The 23275-nt window shown below is 47.0% G+C and overlaps 1 protein-coding gene across 2 annotated transcripts in view; it reads right to left on the bottom strand.

Annotated features, from left to right (window-relative positions):
• The window catches only part of LOC141078871 (tripartite motif-containing protein 44-like), a 61571-nt gene that overhangs the window by 5050 nt on the left and 33246 nt on the right, over positions 1-23275 (bottom strand). For both annotated transcript variants that reach the window (XM_073565246.1, XM_073565244.1), the window contains exon 3: positions 10186-10309. In XM_073565246.1, the coding sequence (XP_073421347.1) occupies positions 10222-10309 (88 nt within the window). In that variant the 3' untranslated portion in view covers positions 10186-10221. The remainder of the gene's footprint in view (positions 1-10185; positions 10310-23275) is intronic.

Raw genomic sequence — 23275 nt, forward strand, 5'->3', positions numbered from 1 at the left:
CACTCAAATAAGCACTAGGGAAGGAGACTGTACAGCCCGTCTGCTGAGAGAGAATCCCTGAGCTGCTTCCAGGCTAGCCTGCTCCGGTACCATCTGTAATCAGGACCCTGGACTGCAGTTATCAAGTAAAGGTACAGAAACTGCACCCCGCTGTGTCTTGTCTGCTTCCTACCCTTCCGGCACCGCTACATTCACGTGCCAATTACATCTACACTGCCCTGGGACTACAGCTTCACCTGTGGGGAGCTTTTACATCTTTGCTGCACCATACCATCAGTCCCAGAGGATGTGCATGCAGCATCGGGCTAACACCTCCCTTGCCGAACACCACAGGTGGCGTCACGAACTATTATTCAATTAACTACATTCCACCATTCAAACCCCCTTTTACTTGGGTGCCCAGGGCCACGGACCGGGTCACCACTGCTGTGACACAACCCGCTGACACTGGCCCGGTACCGAGTCCCCCACAGCCCTGGGAGGTTGACCCACACACCTATCACCTGCAGCTGATTTCTTCCATCAGCCCTCACCCTACTCTCTATTTTATTAAGGATTTCTGCACTATGGAGCTTCTTTATTGTCATTATAGGTTCACACCTACCAATCTGGTCTAAGGATAGACCTGTTGGACAATCTCTATAAGTTCTGTGCGTTGCACGTTGCAGTCTCCGTGGATCAGACTTTTCTTTCCTACACATCTCACAGATGATGAATCAGATTGAAATCTGTCAAATTTTGGAGGCATGTCTTTGCCATGATCTCTTTGTCACGTTCCTGAACAGTTTTTGCAGTGTGTCAGGGGGCATTATCCTACTGAAAGAGGTCACTACCTTTAGGGCATGCTGCCGCCATGAAGTTGGATGCTTAGTCTATGCATTTTTAGGTCAAGAATGCTTGTCACATCCACATGATACCAGGAGGCAAGGATTTCCCAACAGAACCTTGCCCCGTGACATGGCCTTCATTGGCTAGTCTTCTTCCCATAGTGCCTCCTGGTGCCATCTCTACCCCAAGCAGGTGACATTCTCGCATCGGCCGGCAACATGATGGAAAATGTGATTCATCAGACCAGGCCACCTTCTTCTACTGTTCAATAATCCACTCCCGAGACTCTCATGCCCATTGTAGGTGGACTGGGGTCAAACATGGCCACTCTGACCGGTCTTTGCCTACCCATCCACAAACATGGTATGCTATGATGTTCTGCGTGATCTGACACTTTCCTATTATAGCGATCACTATCTTTTTCAGCAATTTTTGCTTGCTTTTCCATCTGGCGCATCAGTAAGCCTTGGGCGTCCATGACCTCGTCACCGGATGACAAATTGTCTTTCCTTGGATGCCTTTATGTAGGCACTTTCCACTGAACACTAGGGAACACCCTAAAAAAAAAACCTGCCGTTTCGGAGATGCCCTGACCGTTTAGACATCAATATTTGGCCCTTGTCAGAGTCTCTCACATCCTTGCGATTGGCCATTTTTCTTGCTTCCTACTTCACAAAGTGACTGTACACTTGCTGCCCATTATATCCCACCCTTGACAAGAGCCATATGTCATGAGATGATCAAGGTTATTGCCTTCACCTATCAGTGGTTTTAACGTTCTGGCTGATCGGCGTCTACCAGTATATAGCCACGGTCAATGGTCCATGTGACAGTCACATATTGCACGCGGCTCGGTAGCAGTTTACAACCGGCACGTTAGGCGCTGGCCCTAAACGAGTGATTTTTATTACAGAAAATAAAGAGCGAGAATCGAGGATTTCACACAAGTAATAATTACAGCCGAGGAGTCTGAAGTTTAATGTGAAACAAGAGGTACAACTTATTGTATGAAACAATCCCCACGAGAGAAACATAAAATCAATACCCCACACAAACACTCCATTAAAAAAGCATCAATGTGGAACGGCGCAGAGACAGACTGGAAAATAATACAGGATCCGCCAGAAAGATGTCTGGGCTCTAATACATAAAGCAACATGCGTCACAATGAATAAAACATGGTCGGATGGATTTGAGCTTTAAGGAATAGCAAGAAATAATATCAAAGAAGGAAAAGAAGAAGAACAGATGAAATGTATGCAAAATAATAACGTCTGTTCTGAGGGAGCGCTGCTGAAATCATTCCCTGTGTAATCCCCACTCACAAGTTCAAGCCAAACCCACTGCGACAAGGTGACTCCCTTACCCACACCATCAGAGTGACCCAAAGAACTATTCAAAGAGTGCGCCCCTTATAGACAGACATGTCTAAATGACCAGTGCCAAAAGGAGTCCTCAATCCAAAGTAATACTAGGATAGAACCCGAAATAACTAATATCACAGGGTGCCCCAATAAGCTATACTGATATACTGCCACAGTAGAGCCCCTCATAACTACTGCCACAGAGTGCCCCAAATAACCACTACTGTCAGAAGTGCCCCTCATAACCATTGCCACAAAGTATCCCAAATAACTAATATCACTGTGTGCCCCAATAAGCTATACTGATATACTGTCACAGTAGTGCGCCTCATAACCACTGACACAGAGTGCCCCAAATAAACACTATTGTCAGTAGTGCCCCTCGTAACTACTGTCACAGTGCACCAAATAAATACTGTCAGCAGTGCCCCTCATAACCATTGCCACAAAGTGTCCCAAATAACTAATATCACAGGATGCCCTAATAACCAGTACTGATATACTGCCACAACAGTGCCCCTCATAAGTATAGCCACAGATTGCCTCAAATAAATGCTACTCTCAGCAGTGCCCCTCATAACCACTGCCAGAGTGCCCCATATAAACATTACTGTCAGCAGTGCCCCTCATAATCACTGCCACAGAGTGCCCCATATAAACATTACTGTCAGCAGTGCCCCTCATAACCACTGCCACAGAGTGCACCATATAAACATTACTGTCAGCAGTGCCCCTCATAACCACTGCCACAGAGTGCCCCATATAAACATTACTGTCAGCAGTGCCCCTCATAACCACTGCACAGAGTGCCGCATATAACCATTACTGTCAGCAGTGCCCCTCATAGCCACTGCCACAGAGTGCTCCATATAAACATTACTGTCAGCAGTGCCCCTCATAACCACTGCCACAGAGTGCCCCATATAAACATTACTGTCAGCAGTGCCCCTCATAACCACTGCACAGAGTGCCGCATATAACCATTACTGTCAGCAGTGCCCCTCATAGCCACTGCCACAGAGTGCTCCATATAAACATTACTGTCAGCAGTGCCCCTCATAACCACTGCCACAGAGTGCCGCATATAACCATTACTGTCAGCAGTGCCCCTCATAGCCACTGCCACAGAGTGCCCCATATAAACATTACTGTCAGCAGTGCCCCTCATAACCACTGCACAGAGTGCCCCATATAAACATTACTGTCAGCAGTGCCCCTCATAACCACTGCCACAGAGTGCCCCATATAAACATTACTGTCAGCAGTGCCCCTCATAACCACTGCCACAGAGTGCCCCATATAAACATTACTGTCAGCAGTGCCCCTCATAACCACTGCCACAGAGTGCCCCATATAAACATTACTGTCAGCAGTGCCCCTCATAACCACTGCCACAGAGTGGCCCATATAAACAATACTGTCAGCAGTGCCCCTCATAACCACTGCCACAGAGTGCCCCATATAAACATTACTGTCAGCAGTGCCCCTCATAGCCACTGCCACAGAGTGCTCCATATAAACATTACTGTCAGCAGTGCCCCTCATAACCACTGCCACAGAGTGCCCCATATAAACAATACTGTCAGCAGTGCCCCTCATAACCACTGCCACAGAGTGCCCCATATAAACAATACTGTCAGCAGTGCCCCTCATAACCACTGCCACAGAGTGCCCCATATAAACATTACTGTCAGCAGTGCCCCTCATAACCACTGCCACAGAGTGCCCCATATAAACATTACTGTCAGCAGTGCCCCTCATAACAACTGCCACAGAGTGCCCCATATAAACTGTCAGCAGTGCCCCTCATAACCACTGCCACAGAGTGCCCCATATAAACATTACTGTCAGCAGTGCCCCTCATAACCACTGCCACAGAGTGCCCCATATAAACATTACTGTCAGCAGTGCCCCTCATAACCACTGCCACAGAGTGCCCCATATAAACAATACTGTCAGCAGTGCTCCTCATAACCACTGCCACAGAGTGCCCCATATAAACATTACTGTCAGCAGTGCCCCTCATAACCACTGCCACAGAGTGCCCCATATAAACAGTGTCAGCAGTGCCCCTCATAACCACTGCCACAGAGTGCCCCATATAAACATTACTGTCAGCAGTGCCCCTCATAACCACTGCCACAGAGTGCCCCATATAAACATTACTGTCAGCAGTGCCCCTCATAACCACTGCCACAGAGTGCCCCATATAAACATTACTGTCAGCAGTGCCCCTCATAGCCACTGCCACAGAGTACTCCATATAAACATTACTGTCAGCAGTGCCCCTCATAGCCACTGCCACAGAGTACTCCATATAAACATTACTGTCAGCAGTGCCCCTCAACCACTGCCACAGAGTGCCCCATATAAACAATACTGTCAGCAGTGCCCCTCATATCCACTGCCACAGAGTGCCTCATATAAACATTACTGTCAGCAGTGCCCCTCATAACCACTGCCACAGAGTGCCCCATATAAACAATACTGTCAGCAGTGCCCCTCATAACCACTGCCACAGAGTGCCCCATATAAACAATACTGTCAGCAGTGCCCCTCATAACCACTGCCACAGAGTGCCCCATATAAACATTACTGTCAGCAGTGCCCCTCATAACCACTGCCACAGAGTGCCTCATATAAACATTACTGTCAGCAGTGCCCTTCATAACCACTGCCAGAGTGCCCCATATAAACACTACTGTCAGCAGTGCCCCTCATAACCACTGCCAGAGTGCCCCATGTAAACACTACTGTCAGCAGTGCCCCTCATAACCACTGCCACAGAGTGCCCCATATAAACTTTACTGTCAGCAGTGCCCCTCATAACCACTGCCACAGAGTGCCCCATATAAAACATTACTGTAAGCAGTGCCCCTCATAACCACTGCCACAGAGTGCCCCATATAAACTTTACTGTCAGCAGTGCCCCTCAAAACCACTGCCACAGAGTGCCCCATATAAACAATACTGTCAGCAGTGCCCCTCATAACCACTGCCACAGAGTGCCCCCTATAAACATTACTGTCAGCAGTGCCCCTCATAACCACTGCCACAGAGTGCCCCATATAAACATTACTGTCAGCAGTGCCCTTCATAACCACTGCCACAGAGTGCCCCATATAAACATTACTGTTAGCAGTGCCCCTCATAACCACTGCCACAGAGTGCCCCATATAACCATTACTGTCAGCAGTGCCCCTCATAACCACTGCCACAGAGTGCCCCATATAAACATTACTGTTAGCAGTGCCCCTCATAACCACTGCCACAGAGTGCCCCATATAAACATTACTGTCAGCAGTGCCCCTCATAACCACTGCCACAGAGTGCTCCATATAACCATTACTGTCAGCAGTGCCCCTCATAACTACTGCCACAGAGTGCCCCATATAAACATTACTGTCAGCAGTGCCCCTCATAACCACTGCCACAGAGTGCTCCATATAAACATTACTGTCAGCAGTGCCCCTCATAACCACTGCCACAGAGTGCCTCATATAAACACTACAGTCAGCAGTGCCCCTCATAACCACTGCCACAGAGTGCTCCATATAACCATTACTGTCAGCAGTGCCCCTCATAACTACTGCCACAGAGTGCTCCATATAAACATTACTGTCAGCAGTGCCCCTCATAACCACTGCCACAGAGTCCTCCATATAAACACTACAGTCAGCAGTGCCCCTCATAACCACTGCCACAGAGTGCCCCATATAAACAATACTGTCAGCAGTGCCCCTCATAACCACTGCCACAGAGTGCCCCATATAAACATTACTGTCAGCAGTGCCCCTCATAACCACTGCCACAGAGTGCTCCATATAAACATTACTGTCAGCAGTGCCCCTCATAACCACTGCCACAGAGTGCCCCATATAAACATTACTGTCAGCAGTGCCCCTCTTATCCACTGCCACAGAGTGCCCCATATAACCATTACGGTCAGCAGTGCCCTTCATAACCACTGCCACAGAGTGCCCCATATAAACATTACTGTCAGCAGTGCCCCTCATAACCACTGCCACAGAGTGCCCCATATAAACAATACTGTCAGCAGTGCCCCTCATAACCACTGCCACAGAGTGCCCCATATAAACATTACTGTCAGCAGTGCCCCTCATAACCACTGCCACAGAGTGCCCCATATAAACATTACTGTCAGCAGTGCCCCTCATAACCACTGCCACAGAGTGCCCCATATAAACATTACTGTCAGCAGTGCCCCTCATAACCACTGCCACAGAGTGCCCCATATAAACAATACTGTCAGCAGTGCCCCTCATAACTACTGCCACAGAGTGCCCCATATAACCATTACGGTCAGCAGTGCCCCTCATAACCACTGCCACAGAGTGCCCCATATAACCATTACTGTCAGCAGTGCCCCTCATAACCACTGCCACAGAGTGCCCCATATAAACATTACTGTCAGCAGTGCCCCTCATAACCACTGCCACAGAGTGCCCCATATAACCATTACTGTCAGCAGTGCCCCTCATAACCACTGCCACAGAGTGCCCCATATAAACATTACTGTTAGCAGTGCCCCTCATAACCACTGCCACAGAGTGCCCCCATATAAACATTACTGTCAGCAGTGCCCCTCATAACCACTGCCACAGAGTGCCCCATATAAACATTACTGTCAGCAGTGCCCCTCATATCCACTGCCACAGAGTGCCCCATATAAACATTACTGTCAGCAGTGCCCCTCATAACCACTGCCACAGAGTGCCCCATATAAACATTACTGTCAGCAGTGCCCCTCATAACCACTGCCACAGAGTGCCCCATATAAACAATACTGTCAGCAGTGCTCCTCATAACCACTGCCACAGAGTGCCCCATATAAACAGTGTCAGCAGTGCCCCTCATAACCACTGCCACAGAGTGCCCCATATAAACAGTGTCAGCAGTGCCCCTCATAACCACTGCCACAGAGTGCCCCATATAAACATTACTGTCCGCAGTACTCCTCATAGCCACTGCCACAGAGTGCTCCATATAAACATTACTGTCAGCAGTGCCCCTCATAACCACTGCCACAGAGTGCCCCATATAAACAATACTGTCAGCAGTGTCCCTCATAACCACTGCCACAGAGTGCTCCATATAAACATTACTGTCAGCAGTGCCCCTCATAACCACTGCCACAGAGTGCCCCATATAAACAATACTGTCAGCAGTGCCCCTCATATCCACTGCCACAGAGTGCCTCATATAAACATTACTGTCAGCAGTGCCCTTCATAACCACTGCCAGAGTGCCCCATATAAACACTACTGTCAGCAGTGCCCAATATAAACATTACTGTCAGCAGTGCCCTTCATAACCACTGCCAGAGTGCCCCATACAAACACTACTGTCAGCAGTGCCCCTCATAACCACTGCCACAGAGTGCCCCATATAAACATTACTGTCAGCAGTGCCCTTCATAACCACTGCCAGAGTGCCCCATATAAACACTACTGTCAGCAGTGCCCCTCATAACCACTGCCAGAGTGCCCCATATAAACACTACTGTCAGCAGTGCCCCTCATAACCACTGCCACAGAGTGCCCCATATAAACATTACTGTCAGCAGTGCCCCTCATAACCACTGCCACAGAGTGCTCCATATAACCATTACTGTCAGCAGGGCCCCTCATAACCACTGCCACAGAGTGCTCCATATAAACATTACTGTCAGCAGTGCCCCTCATAACCACTGCCACAGAGTGCCCCATATAAACATTACTGTCAGCAGTGCCCCTCATAACCACTGCCACAGAGTGCCCCATATAAACAATACTGTCAGCAGTGCCCCTCATAACCACTGCCACAGAGTGCTCCATATAACCATTACTGTCAGCAGTGCCCCTCATAACTACTGCCACAGAGTGCCCCATATAAACATTACTGTCAGCAGTGCCCCTCATAACCACTGCCACAGAGTGCCCCATATAAACACTACTGTCAGCAGTGCCCCTCATAACTACTGCCACAGAGTGCCCCATATAACCATTACTGTCAGCAGTGCCCCTCATAACCACTGCAAGAGTGCCCCATATAAACAATACTGTCAGCAGTGCCCCTTATAACCACTGCCACAGAGTGCCCCATATAAACAATACTGTCAGCAGTGCCCCTCATATCCACTGCCACAGAGTGCCCCATATAACCATTACTGTCAGCAGTGCCCTTCATAACCACTGCCACAGAGTGCCCCATATAAACAATACTGTCAGCAGTGCCCCTCATAACCACTGCCACAGAGTGCCCCATATAAACATTACTGTCAGCAGTGCCCCTCATAAGCACTGCCACAGAGTTCTCCATATAAACATTACTGTCAGCAGTGCCCCTCATAACCACTGCCACAGAGTGCCCCATATAAACATTACTGTCAGCAGTGCCCCTCATAACCACTGCCACATAGTGCTCCATATAACCATTACTGTCAGCAGTGCCCCTCATAACTACTGCCACAGAGTGCCCCATATAAACATTACTGTCAGCAGTGCCCCTCATAACCACTGCCACAGAGTGCTCCATATAAACATTACTGTCAGCAGTGCCCCTCATAACCACTGCCACAGAGTGCCCCATATAAACACTACAGTCAGCAGTGCCCCTCATAACCACTGCCACAGAGTGCCCCATATAAACAATACTGTCAGCAGTGCCCCTCATAACCACTGCCACAGAGTGCCCCATATAAACATTACTGTCAGCAGTGCCCCTCATAACCACTGCCACAGAGTGCTCCATATAAACATTACTGTCAGCAGTGCCCCTCATAACCACTGCCACAGAGTGCCCCATATAAACATTACTGTCAGCAGTGCCCCTCATATCCACTGCCACAGAGTGCCCCATATAAACAATACTGTCAGCAGTGCCCCTCATAACCACTGCCACAGAGTGCCCCATATAAACATTACTGTCAGCAGTGCCCCTCATAACCACTGCCACAGAGTGCCCCATATAAACATTACTGTCAGCAGTGCCCCTCATAACCACTGCCACAGAGTGCCCCATATAAACATTACTGTCAGCAGTGCCCCTCATAACCACTGCCACAGAGTGCTCCATATAAACATTACTGTCAGCAGTGCCCCTCATAACTACTGCCACAGAGTGCCCCATATAACCATTACGGTCAGCAGTGCCCCTTATAACCACTGCCACAGAGTGCCCCATATAAACATTACTGTCAGCAGTGCCCCTCATAACCACTGCCACAGAGTGCCCCATATAAACATTACTGTCAGCAGTGCCCCTCATAACCACTGCCACAGAGTGCCCCATATAAACATTACTGTCAGCAGTGCCCCTTATAACCACTGCCACAGAGTGCCCCATATAACCATTACTGTCAGCAGTGCACCTCATAACCACTGCCACAGAGTGCCCCATATAAACATTACTGTCAGCAGTGCCCCTCATATCCACTGCCACAGAGTGCCCCATATAAACATTACTGTCAGCAGTGCCCCTCATAACCACTGCCACAGAGTGCCCCATATAACCATTACTGTCAGCAGTGCCCCTCATAACCACTGCCACAGAGTGCCCCATATAAACATTACTGTCAGCAGTGCCCCTCATATCCACTGCCACAGAGTGCCCCATATAAACATTACTGTCCGCAGTGTGCTTCCCTTTAGAATGAAATGATAAAATGACGGCCGCCTGCTGCTGACACAAGGGGGCGCTCACTGTATACTGTAATGTCAGCAGTACTAATAGCTAAATACATCTGCAGAAAACTCAATTATTTCAATTATTAAATGTCACGTTGTGAGCTGAGGAGCACTGAGGGACTCTGGACCTTTGTTCTTTGTGGCAAAACTAATTTGAAAGCAGAGATCTTTCAATGTCAGAATGGAGTGAATGAGTCCCGGTGTAACACTAACCCCTCGCTGCCCATTTCCCATGGATCCCATTTCCCCCCCACTTCTATATCTCAGCACACAGGTCCATCTACTATCCGGAGCCTGCACCATACCTGATGTGTCGGCGGCGTTTCGTCGCCCCCTGCTCTTCACCATGGTCCGTTGCCCGGAGGGGGTTTATGAAATCTTGCATTGGAGCATCCTTCAGCTGCTGAGTCAGGAGCCGTCTCTTCATCCCTGAGGATTAAACACAATCCCATTATAGAGCAGTTCAGGAGGGAAGGCTGGGAAAATCAATGCTGATATGTATGAGAACATCACAATATCGCAGGGAACATCACAATTACTGCTCTCATAGGACATTACCCCATTACCAGGAGTCGAGTGCCCGCTGCACCCGCATCCAGGTCATGTTTACAATTTAGCGTCAGTTCTTGCCAATGTTGCCAGGCATCTTGCCGGCCACTGGAGTGAAGAACGAGATTCTGCTTAGAATATTTGGCTCCGGAACTGGTTTTGTGTCTCTTTTGTATAATGGCGTTACGCCAACATCCTGTGAAATCGCTTCCCACACAGGAGAAGTTCATTCCACTTAATTAAAGCGCTTCTGTCTCACTCGAGCTTGGGAAATGAGACTTCCCTGGATTCAGAACGATGGAGGATGACCTCATCGACAAGCCTCCACCGCAACGTGCCATTAAACCTATTCCCCGATATCCTTCCCTAATGGATGACCTTGCCGGTGTCCCTGAGTCTGGTGAGACGGTTAAATTACTCACCATCAGCTCTACGGAGGCAGGAAGACAGTCGTCTACAGACACGAGCTTATATGCACACTAAGACCCTCATCTTTTATCTGCCTGGCGTCTATTGTTGCACCGTTTTCTTGAACAAGTCTTCTATTTTTTAATGGGAGTTGATTGAAATAAACAGACGCAGCTCCAACATCCAATAAAACATTGTCCACTTATATATTTTTAAAAGCATTATTCCAGGAATCATAGAAATGGTGTCGACGCTACATCGATGACATTTCCCGGAAATGCTCAGCTCTATGAAGTTTTATATCTGCAGCCTGTAGCTCTACCTCTCCCAGTAGATTCAGACAGCAACATGCAGTGCAAACTGGAGGTTTTACTGCAAACATTAAAAAAATGAGGCCCTTTCCAGATGAGCTGGAATATCCAGGATGGAGCGTAGTTTTGCTCAAATCCAATTTTCATAATGACTGCATTTTCCACTTTCTTGCATGTGATCATTACAACAATTCTGGAGGCTATGTCCTTGTGAAGGTTCTTACATTGTGGCATCAAAGTCCTAGCATGGGTTGTCTGTATTGTGCATGTCCTTGGCTAAGGACTATTGGGCGTGCAGTTGAGGTTTCACTAAGACAAGTGGTTCAAGGGGTAACATTTCTCCTTATGGAGTGTGACATGATGGACATTCCACTAAAGTTCAACTCCTCTTCCTCTGTGAAGAGACACTTTACAACGTTACCCCAGTCAGAGGCCTCTGAAACCACTAATTTAGATCTCTTGCTTTTCACTGAGGAAGGGCAAAACCCCAAAACATGTGTCTGCAAATTGAGATTCCAGTCTGGCTTTTATCCTAATCCATATGGCAAGGCTCGTTAAACGGTCGATACTGACTTTTAGGATTGCTACATCCAATAAGTGACACTAGAGCTCTAGTCCTCTTCCAATTTGCACAAAGGCAAGTGACTGGTTTCTGACTTCTAATATATCCTGTATATAGTCAGGTATATTGATAATTGTTTTCTGCAAATCTGCTATATTGTTTTAAACCCAACTACGGATGAGTAATTTTCAGGAAGCCTTTTTAAGTATCCAGTTATACTCTATAGCAGGGTCCACACTTAATGCTCTACTTTGTATGGTCACAAGCAGAATTTCAGGCTTGTCACACAAGCAAGAATTTTAGTAGTTCCAGATAAAGCCACTAGGGGCAGACTTCAATGGGAATTATTCATAAATTCATGACATCAGGGATCATAAAACAACTGTTATGTGGCCGCCACAATCTAGACCTTTTTTTTATAAATAAATAATAATAATTATATAACAAAATATATTCTTTAATTTAGTGCAAATCTATTTGCCGCAAATGTCTATAGTCGGAATATCTCTAAGTAGGTAATCCCAGTAAATATACTCCTGGCTTATCCACTGATGTAAAGTGACATCACCTGTTAATCCCAAGAACAAGGGTCCCAAAGTCCCTCATGTAAATGGTGGAACAGGAGTGCAACCACGCCTATGGATGTTAGTCCTAAGCAGGAGAATGGAGTGATGGTCACACCTGTGTATTACCACTCCATTCACATTGGGATCAGTGGAGGGTCAGAGCGGTCAGATCTCCAGCGATCCTGTAGGTAAACCCCTGTCTTGTCCTTTACAATCTTCCCAGTCCATGTTAGGTGTTGGCTTAACTTGAACAGGCTGAGTTGCAATACCAAATGTAGCCTGTGTATAAGGGTGGCGCTATTACTCAGGAACAAAAAAAATGTCAACTTTTTTTTTTCCCCACTGATCCCAGACAACTCTTGTAAAACTTTCTTCCCTCTAATGAATAAATCTCCTTGCAGGATCTCTGGGATAATAAATACTGCAAGCAACTTAATAATAATAGATATAATAAAACATTTCTCATCGGGAACATGCAACAACCCATCGGTTCCAGAGATCTGTAAACACTTATCTGTAATGATAAAGCATATTGCAGGAGAAAAAAAAAAAACAATATATAATTATTAATTAGTTTGGGTGTAAATTTTTGTGGGGGAGAAGTTTAATAATTAATGCAAAATAATGATTAAAAAAATTGTTTTCGGACGTAATAATCACAATGCCGTCTATTGTTCTACGCTTCCATTTTTCAAAGGGTCTCTAAAAGCGATTGATTGCTCTGGGGGATCGCTGCATCTTTTCTTTTCACTTGTTTTATGACATCGACCCATTTTCTTTGAGAATTTTTGGGTTGTTTGTTTTCCTATCAGGGCCGACGCCAACACCCAGGGAACCCGGAATAAGTGCTTCAGGCGTAAATCGGAGGCGCACGCTGCGTTTTTGCAGATGGCACAGCCGCCACCCTAATCTAAAAGCTGCAAATGGAGCTGGGCTCTGATCGCAGCGGTTCAGACTTTTATATGGCGCTGTCAATCGTGACAGCATCATTTAAGGGGATGGAAAAGGAGGAAGGTGTCTCTTCTGATTTGAATCGCCCCCCTCCCCCCCTGCAATATGAAGAGGGTGCCATGTTTCATAGGAGATCAGTAATTTTACGATATTGCAGAATATCAAATGGTTCGAAAATAATAAAAAGAAAATAATAAAGGTCAAATAGACCAATTTTTTCCCAAAATGCAAATAAAATCTTAAAAAAAAAAAAAAAAAAAACAACTCATTTGATATTGCCATATATGAAACTGTCTAAACTAATAAAATATGACAATATCTTTCCCATATGGGAAACACTGAAAGAGGAGGGGGGGGGAATCAAAATATCAGAATTGCTGTTTTTTGGTCACTTCACCAAGGTAAACGTAGAATAAAAAGAGATAAAAAAAGAGATAAAAACTACAGTTCGTACCGCAAAAGAACAAACCCCGATATAAACTTTTATATATTCCAATAATAGAGGTGTAACTCGTAGAAGGCTAGGAGAAAAAAAAAAAAAAGCAAAAGGAGCCAGCCTTGATCCAGACCTCTTGAATATCCAGTACTAACCTCCTCTACTACTAGATTAAAGGACGTATTATCCAAATTTTTAAAATTTTTCAACAATTTGTCATAAATTATGTTTCTTCCTATAGATACTGACGTGTTCGGCTCAATAAAGTTTTCGGCAATTCCCTGAACGGTCTGGTTCACCATTTACATATTTCAGTACCTGAGAGGCAAAATACCCCGCCAGTAACATCTGCCGTCTGATTTTTATTTTTTTTGACGAATTAATTAATCTTTTACTCGTGCATGTCTGGGAAATCTCCGCTGAACACGTCTGCAATCTCCTTCTTCATCTCCAAAAATCGAGCAGAAAATCAACCCACGCCAAGCTTCATAAGTCTCTAATGAGGCCTACGATACCACGGGGAGAGACCAAGACACCACAGAACGTCATCTCGTGGACTGTTGTTCAGCCGGCGGGTCCAAATTGGGTCATATTAAAGGGAAGAATGACCACCAGGGATTGGACCACCCAAGGCAAGGGTAGCATATTTAGACCCAGCTGTCGGAAGCCCATTCGGGGTTAATTCGCTGCTTACCAGTAGTTTTTTTTTTAAATGTCTTCCCGACAGTCTGTCGGTGACAAACGCACTTTAGGGGATTAAGCTTCCAGATAAAAATTATAATTAATAATGAAAAATTGCCCTACTTTCCTGCTCGCTAAACAGCCATTATTACTAGGAGAGCTACTGAGTTGCTAAAAATTGATTCTTTCATAGAAATGTGTTAATGGGACACGACTGAAAGAATTTTTGGAAAAAAAAAAAATAAAGATGCATTTTTCGATAGATTGCTTATAAGAAGACTTATTACAAGAAATTATACATTCCGGAATCAGTCTCTGCCTATTTGGGAGGAAACAGCAGACAAGATTTAGGGGTCACCAACAGAGCCAATGATCTACTTAAGACCCGGTGCTCGGAGCTATAGATCGCTCCCATCTTAAGGTTATATGGGAGACCTACCTTAGTCTTATATTGGGGGATATTAATCCCACCATATCAAAGAAGTGCAGGAGGAAGGAGTGGGATCTGGGCAGAATTGTTGACAATTTTCCCCAGTGAATTTAATAGGAAAGTCAAATTTCTGAAGAAACCTCAGTTGTTGCAGATTTTGTGTCGATTGTGGTCAGTTTTGGAGACGGGTCTCACCGGTGGGACCTTCACCTACTATATATTTGTGGCATGAGTGCACGAGATGGGAATAATCTGCTCCAACATCATCTGTTGGGGACGGGGCGCATCAGATAGTCATCCGGTCCTGTTGAAGTTAGCACATTCTGCACATTGCCATCTAATATGTATTTATCAGTGAGATCCGGGCCCCCGGCTCTGGACCCTATGCTCAGTGAGATCCGGGCCCCCGGATCTGGGCCCTTTGCTCAGTGAGATCCGGGCCCCCGGCTCTGGGCCCTATGCTCAGTGAGATCCGGGCCCCCGGCTCTGGGCCCTATGCTCAGTGAGATCCGGGCCCCCGGCTCTGGGCCCTATGCTCAGTGAGATCCGGGCCCCCGGCTCTGGGCCCTATGCTCAGTGAGATCCGGGCCCCCGGCTCTGGGCCCTATGCTCAGTGAGATCCGGGCCCCCGGCTCTGGGCCCTATGCTCAGTGAGATCCGGGCCCCCGGCTCTGGGACCTATGCTCAGTGAGATCCGGGCCCCCGGCTCTGGGACCTATGCTCAGTGAGATCCGGGCCCCCGGCTCTGGGCCCTATGGTCAGTGAGATCCGGGCCCCCGGATCTGGGCCCTTTGCTCAGTGAGATCCGGGCCCCCGGCTCTGGGCCCTATGCTCAGTGAGATCCGGGCCCCCGGCTCTGGGCCCTATGCTTAGTGAGATCCGGGCCCCCGGCTCTGGGCCCTTTGCTCAGTGAGATCCGGGCCCCCGGCTCTGGGCCCTATGCTCAGTGAGATCCGGGCCCCCGGCTCTGGGCCCTATGCTCAGTGAGATCCGGGCCCCCGGCTCTGGGCCCTATGCTCAGTGAGATCCGGGCCCCCGGCTCTGGGCCCTATGCTCAGTGAGATCCGGGCCCCCGGCTCTGGGCCCTATGCTCAGTGAGATCCGGGCCCCCGGCTCTGGGCCCTATGCTCAGTGAGATCCGGGCCCCCGGCTCTGGGCCCTATGCTCAGTGAGATCCGGGCCCCCGGCTCTGGGCCCTATGCTCAGTGAGATCCGGGCCCCCGGCTCTGGGCCCTATGCTCAGTGAGATCCGGGCCCCCGGCTCTGGGCCCTATGCTCAGTGAGATCCGGGCCCCCGGCTCTGGGCCCTATGCTCAGTGAGATCCGGGCCCCTGGCTCTGGGCCCTATGCTCAGTGAGATCCGGGCCCCTGGCTCTGGGCCCTATGCTCAGTGAGATCCGGGCCCCCGGCTCTGGGCCCTTTGCTCAGTGAGATCCGGGCCCCCGGCTCTGGGCCCTATGCTCAGTGAGATCCGGGCCCCCGGCTCTGGGCCCTATGCTCCAAAGCCCAAATGCACAAGGTGATTAATGGATCAGAGCAATGGTTTCTCTTGTGTAGAAAAGAAAGGACTGAGAAAAAGGAAAATGGGAAGAAAGGAATAAACGGATAGAAAGACGAAAGGTAGGAAGCAAGGAAGGAAGACAAGGCAGAGAAGTAAGGAAAAAAGGTAGGAAGACAAGGAAGAGAAGTAAGGAAAAGAAAGAAGAGAAGGGAGGGAGGAAAGAAATAAAGGGGGAAGGAAGGTAGGAGGGCAAGGAAGGAAGGAAGGAGGAAAAAAGGGAGGAAGACAAAGAAGAAGGTAGACAAGTAAGGAAAAGAAGAGAAGGGAGGGAGGAAGGAAGTGAAGGAGAAAGGGAGATTTAAAGACAAGGAAGGAAGAAGTGAAAGAGGACTAAAGGGAGGAAGACGTGGAAGAAGGAAGAGACATAAGAAAAAAAGAAGAGAAGGATGGAAGAGAAGGAAGGGAGGAAGGAAGAGAAGGAAGGGAGGAAGGAATGAATGAAGATAAGGGAAGGAAGGAAAGAAAGAAAAAAGGGAAGAAGGATGTGAAGGAAGAAGGAAGGTAGGAAGAAAAGAACGAAAGAGAAAGAAAGAATGAGAAAGAAAGAAAGTTGAGAAGGGTAGGAAGAAAAATAGAAAAGTAGGCGATCAGGGAGAGAAAGAAGGGAGAGAAGGAATGCAGAATCAAAAGGTACAAGGAAAGAAGGAATAAAAGGGACGTAAAGAACAAAGTAAGTATGGGAGAAAAGAAAAAGATGAAGAGGGAGGTATGGAAAGAAGGAATGAATTTGGAAAGGAAGAGCAGGAATTGAGAAAGGTCGTAAGGAAGAGAACGCTTGAAAGGAAGGAAAAAGAAAAAGGACTTAAGGAAGGAATAATGGGGAATAGGAAATGAAGAGAGAAATGGAAGAAAGGGAGGAAAGAGGGAATGAAAGCAGGATGGAATTAAAAATGAGGAATGGGAGAGAAGAATATGATTCGAGAGAAGGAAAGAAATTGAAGCGAAGGAGGAAGAGAAAGAAAAAAATGAAGAAAAGGGAGGAAAAGTAGGGTTAAAGAAGAAGGTGTTAAGGAAAGAATAAAGGAGTAGAGAGAAGGGAGGGTGGGAAGGAAGGAAGGAAAAAACACAAGAAGGAATAACAGAAACGTCACCCTATCATAAAGAGACCTTAAAGTTAGTGTGCTGTTTACGGTCTCGGGTATACGGAGTGTAATGTGTATCAGTCATTCGCCTCCTCCCGGCCGCTTCCCTCTTGGGCTATGATCTTCTGGGGTGGATTCAGCATAGTATATGAGTGGAGATATGGCGCAGACCTGCTTTATTTCAGATTAGCTTCCTCGGTTATCTGCTTTCCTCCCATACATCAGGAAGATAATGTGCAGCTCCGGCATTACAGCAGGAAAGTTCTGCTCGCTATTTGGATATCTGTGATGCTGTTAATGAACTATGTAGTCATTTCTCTGTCCGCCCTGCAGCGAGAGCGCTGTCCCGCGCTGCCCGCCATCTTATCACTGGGAGCAGATGCGCAGCTTTTAATGCATTTCGCTCAAGCTGTGATACGGGGAAGGAAATTACAGAGAATTGTTAATGTGGAAATGAAACATGGACGACCTTTTATACTCTGCCAAGCGTCGCTGTCTGGGATCACACGGGCCAGGGTGCACAACACAGATAGTACACGGTGGAGGAGACTTGCTGAATGCTATGGCAAAAACGGCGCCAAATTTATCATAACGACACCTGCGCCGTAGCATTGTTGGCGCCATGTGTCACAATATTTTAGCCATATTTCCCTGCAGTTAACAGTTTTGACAACTGGTAGATTGGATGGTGAGCACCAAATATCCGCGGTGATGCTCCTAGTCAGACAGAGACCCAAATCTCTCTCTGTCTATCCCCGATTAAAGGGTCCATATTATTTCTCCAACGCTTCTATAACAAAATGTGAAGCAACTTTATTTAGAACTAGCTGAAGAGCCCGGCGCTGCCCGGGCATAGTAACTAACTGTGGTTAGTTATAGAAAATTATAATTATCCTCCATCCCATAGTCCCGTGCCCATATACCCATCATACATATCCACAATCCCATAGTCCCATGCCCATATACCCATCATACATATCCTCCATCCCAAAGTCGAGTGCCCATATACCCATCACACATCCTCCATCCCATAGTCCTGTGCCCATATACCCATCATACATATTCTCCATCCCATAGTCCCATGCCCATATACCCATCATACATATTCTCCATCCCATAGTCCCATGCCCATATACCCATCACACATCCTCCATCCCATAGTCCCATGCCCATATACCCATCATACATATTCTCCATCCCATAGTCCCATGCTCATATACCCATCATACATATCCTCCATCCCATAGTCCCATGCCCATATACCCATCATACATATCCTCCATCCCATAGTCGAGTGCCCATATACCCATCATACATATCCTCCATCCCATAGTCGAGTGCCCATATACCCATCATACATATCCGCCATCTCATAGTCCCGTGCCCATATACCCGTCATACATATCCTCCATCCCATAGTCCCATGCCCATATACCCATCCTCCATCCTATAGTCCAGTGCCCGTATACCCATCACACATCCTCCATCCCATACTCCCGTGCCCATATACATATCCACCATCCCATAGTCCCGTGCCCATATACCCGTCAAACATATCCTCTATTCCATAGTCCAGTGCCCATATACCCATCACACATCTTCCATCCCATAGTCCCATGCCCATATAACCATCATACATATCCTCCATCCCATAGTCCCGTGCCCATATACATATCCTCCATCCCATAGTGCCGTTCCCATATACCCATCATACATATCCTCCATCCCATAGTCCGGTGCTCATATACCCATCACACATCCTCCATCTCATAGTCAACCATTATGACATCATAATGAGCGGCGGCGGGGCTTGCAACCTTTGATGACATCAGCGTCGCCATGGCAACCATTGTGACATCATAATGAGGGGCGGGGCTTGGTGCGCACACACTGCTTCCCCAGTATGCAAATAGGGGCATTGTGACATCACAATGAGGGGCGGGGCTTGACGCGCACACACTTTTGCCCCCAGTATGTAGATAGGGGCAAAATTGTTTGGTGAATTGGAACGCGCGGGGTTAAAATTTCGCCTCACAACATAGCTTAGGACGCTCTCGGGGTCCAGACGTGTGACTGCGCCAAATTTTGTGGCTGTAGCTGCGACGGTGCGGATGCCTATCCCGTACATACAAACAAACATACACACACACACACACACACACACACACACATACACACTTTGAGCTTTATATATTAGATGCAAACCTAGGCGTCGCTATGGTTACAGACTACAAACTAACCCTGTGTGTAGTCAGATCCTGCTGTCAAGTGTTACTTCATGTGAGGAAGAAGAGGAGGCAGAGGTACAAGAGTCGTCTGATCTCACACCGGTGGGCCATGTGCACACGATGCAGATTTGCAGCGTTTCCGCAGCGGATTTTACCGCGCAGAAACGTTGCATATCCGCATTGTGATGTACAGTACCTTTAAAATGAATGAAAAAAAAAAAAAAACGCTGTGCAGACGCTGCGGATTTTTCCGCGCGGTTTTCCTGCGGTACAAAATCCGCAGCATGTTGCTTCTTTTGTGCGGTTTTCTATCTCCCGTTACCAAATCCGCAGGGGGAAGACCGCAATGGAAAACCGCACAAAAACCGCATGAAAACCGCGTGAAAAATGGAAGAAATCCGCAGGAAAAATGCAGGTCATTTGACCTGCGGTTTTCTTCCATTCTGCACGGAAAAATCGGCAGGGCTCAAAACTCCGTCTGCACTCGGCCTTACTCCACTCCCAATGCCTCCTTTTCTTCTGTAACCTAAGAAAAACGCTTGGTTGCAGGATCAGACTAGGCACCAGGTATTTTTGTAGTCTGTTGCTATGGAGACACATAAATCTACAAAGGAGATGAATATATAAAATGTGGAATGCGGCAACTTGCATGGTTCAATGTGATAATTTGTCCCATAAGAATGCAGATTTTTACTATGACCTATGACAATAGAAGATAAATGTGTGGATTAAAAGGTGTTGCACCAAGTTTAGAAGTCATCCCCTGTCCATAGGATCAGGGATAAGTTGTTGGGGGTCTGACTGCTCTCGAGAATGGGGTTGTCAGCTAAATGGAGGTCAAACAAGCATACTCAGTTTTGTTCATACTCAGTGGGACTGCTGAGATGGAGCCCAATTCTTGGGACCAGTGGGGTCCCAGTGGTTTGACCCCCCCAACAATTGGGAGATTTGGACAGGCGATGACTTCCAAACTTGGTACAAACCCTTTAATTCCTACGGAGAGTTTTTGTCTGCCTCCCCGCAGGGTCAGCTCAACTTTATGAAAATCTGATTAATAATGCAGACTGAAGTGATGGATGTCATGTGAGACAGGATGGTACGGCAAGTCGTGTCAGACAAAGAGATTGCTAGACAGACTCTACCTGACAGCCCCGTTACAAAAGTTACTGAATAGTTGTCAGGCAGTACATAGGCAACTGGTCTGATGATCCAGAATTACAGTCTGCATTATTAATAAGATTTTTCTAAAAATAGGTGAATGGTGTTTGGAAGCTTTTTAAGTGGCAGGTTGAACAGGATTTACATGTAAGAAGCTGAGCCCCTTAGTCTTCCCCCATCATTAGAGCATAGCTATATTATATGTACCCTAAGGCCCCTTCTGGAGAATACGCTCTGGGTACATTATACTGAACCTCCCCAGATACATGCGAGTCCTAGTAGACAGTTATTTTAAGGTTTCTGGCGTGGTGAAAAAGAAAATAACAAAACTAATATGACGAAAAGATTGAAATTATGTCAGTAAAAGATTAAAAAAAAATATATAGCGACAAGAAAGACGGGGGAATAAAAAATTTGAGTTATTACAGCAGCGGAGGCTCATCCATCACCACGTAACAGAGGCACGGCGCTCCGTCTATGACAATTACCAGTCAATTCTCATTTATGCATGATAGCGAGAAGCGTTATTTTAAACTGTTCCCTTCCAGCGTTTTGTCAAGCCTTGCACAGAAAAAAAAAAAAAAAAAGGAGAAATCGTCAAGAATCTCGGCACAGAGACTATAAGGAGTTCTGGGTGGACATCCGACTATAGCCTCAACCGTTGGTTTCCAACACATGGGTCTTCAGCTGCTCACAGTATATCGTGGCATGCTGAGAGTAAGGCTTGCAAAAAGGAAAGTCACTTTTTAAAGTCACAATTGTGACATAGGGTCCAACATAAATATACCCACTGTCACGATTCCTCCGCTCAATGAGCAATCTGTCAGACCGGAGTAGCAGATAGCAGAGCTACACCAGTCTGTCTGCACCGCTCTGCCTCCACCTCCCGCCCTGCCTGCAGTACACGCTGGTATCTAGGGTAAACATCGGGTTTCTAAGGGCCCCGCAGCCCTTAGAAACCCGATGTTTATGTTGGTAACCAGAGTGCTCGCTGGTCCTGATCGCTGGAGGGACTGTCTATGTGACAGCTCACCAGCGATCAGCTAACAATGTCCCAACGATCCCATCCACGTTGGATCGTTGGTGGGATCGCTGGGACATCGTTATGTGTAACGGTACCCTAAGACTCAGAGGTCTGGGGGAAAATGTCTGCAAGCCTTCTTGCCTGGGAAACTAAGGGGGCGGTTCTAATTAGAACACACTGTTAAAGAGAAATGCTCACTTTATCCAGGAACAGGATAAAAGGGCAACTAATGACATCTAATGGTTACAACTGGTACTACCCTGTGAAATAACTTGCTGTACATCAATGGGCAGAACAACGACCAAACTTATGGACAAACTTTAAAAAATTTTGCTTCCCCTAAGTGCCACCATGGGGGAAACAAAGAATTGCACAATTTACCATTGATGTTGGCTCCTCCAGAGTGAGGGACACCTTTTTATAGTCCATCCTTTTCTGTTGGAATAGCATTTCATATTCCACGCTCTGACTATGGACTACAATGTACGGACTGTCCAAGGGTCTCCTGACCTGAACATGACAACCTCAAGAGAACCTCGGCCAGTCCGAACATTACGGTCCATACTGGAACCATGAAACAAAAAGGTGTGTGAATACGGTTTTATACCTTTAAAAAGGGGCACAAAAAAGTATCATAATCTCTGTTATGTCGTAGTGAATTCTAGGTGCCGTTGCTCTTTTAAGCCTGAGATTTCTTTGCGACTCGTTGGCCAATATAGACAAAACATCACAGAAAATACATGTTCGCACGGCATGTTCTTCAGATCTTGTGTCAGACATATATATTCCTCACCACCACCCCGTGTACCTTCCATTGTGCTTAGTCTGTAAAAATGCAGCATCATTTTCCATCTCCAGACTGGGGTGAGGTATATATTAGACAAGGTCCCTCAATAGCGCAGCTTCCTCGCATCACCTTCCATTTGTCTTGCTAAATGTTACTGTCTCCTTGCACGGTAGAGGGACACTTTGTTTACGAGGAAAGAGCTCGGGGGCCATACATCAACATCACAAGACTGTCTGCGTGATGCATGTTACGCCAGGGTTTACAGCGCGGCACAACACGTACAGATAAAACACACACTGCATGCGCCAACATTAACCTTGATATACAATGACTACTGCACGCGTCAAAAAATGACCAGCGAAGGATCAACAGTAGAACTCACAAGAGAAGTCTCCTAACTCCACACTGCCGATATTCATAGACATACCGTGAAGTCTGGCTGAAGGACCACCTCTGCAGGAAGACCGCCCAAGTTTCCATATATCAACTCTCTTGTCGCGGGGGGACAACCCCTTTAGTTGCCGATAGCGGAGATGTTGATGGCAAAATGTACGGTAAGTGATGTTTCTTCAACCTTGATATGGGCCACTGGTAACTAGGGTTTGGAGGCTCAATTCAGAGTTTATGAGACATGGTGGTTTTAGATTGTGTTCACCTTTCC

The sequence above is a fragment of the Dendrobates tinctorius genome, unplaced genomic scaffold, assembly GCF_039654945.1.
Source record: "Dendrobates tinctorius isolate UK_male_01 unplaced genomic scaffold, ASM3965494v1 ptg000612l, whole genome shotgun sequence".
NCBI classification, from domain to species: domain Eukaryota; kingdom Metazoa; phylum Chordata; class Amphibia; order Anura; family Dendrobatidae; genus Dendrobates; species Dendrobates tinctorius.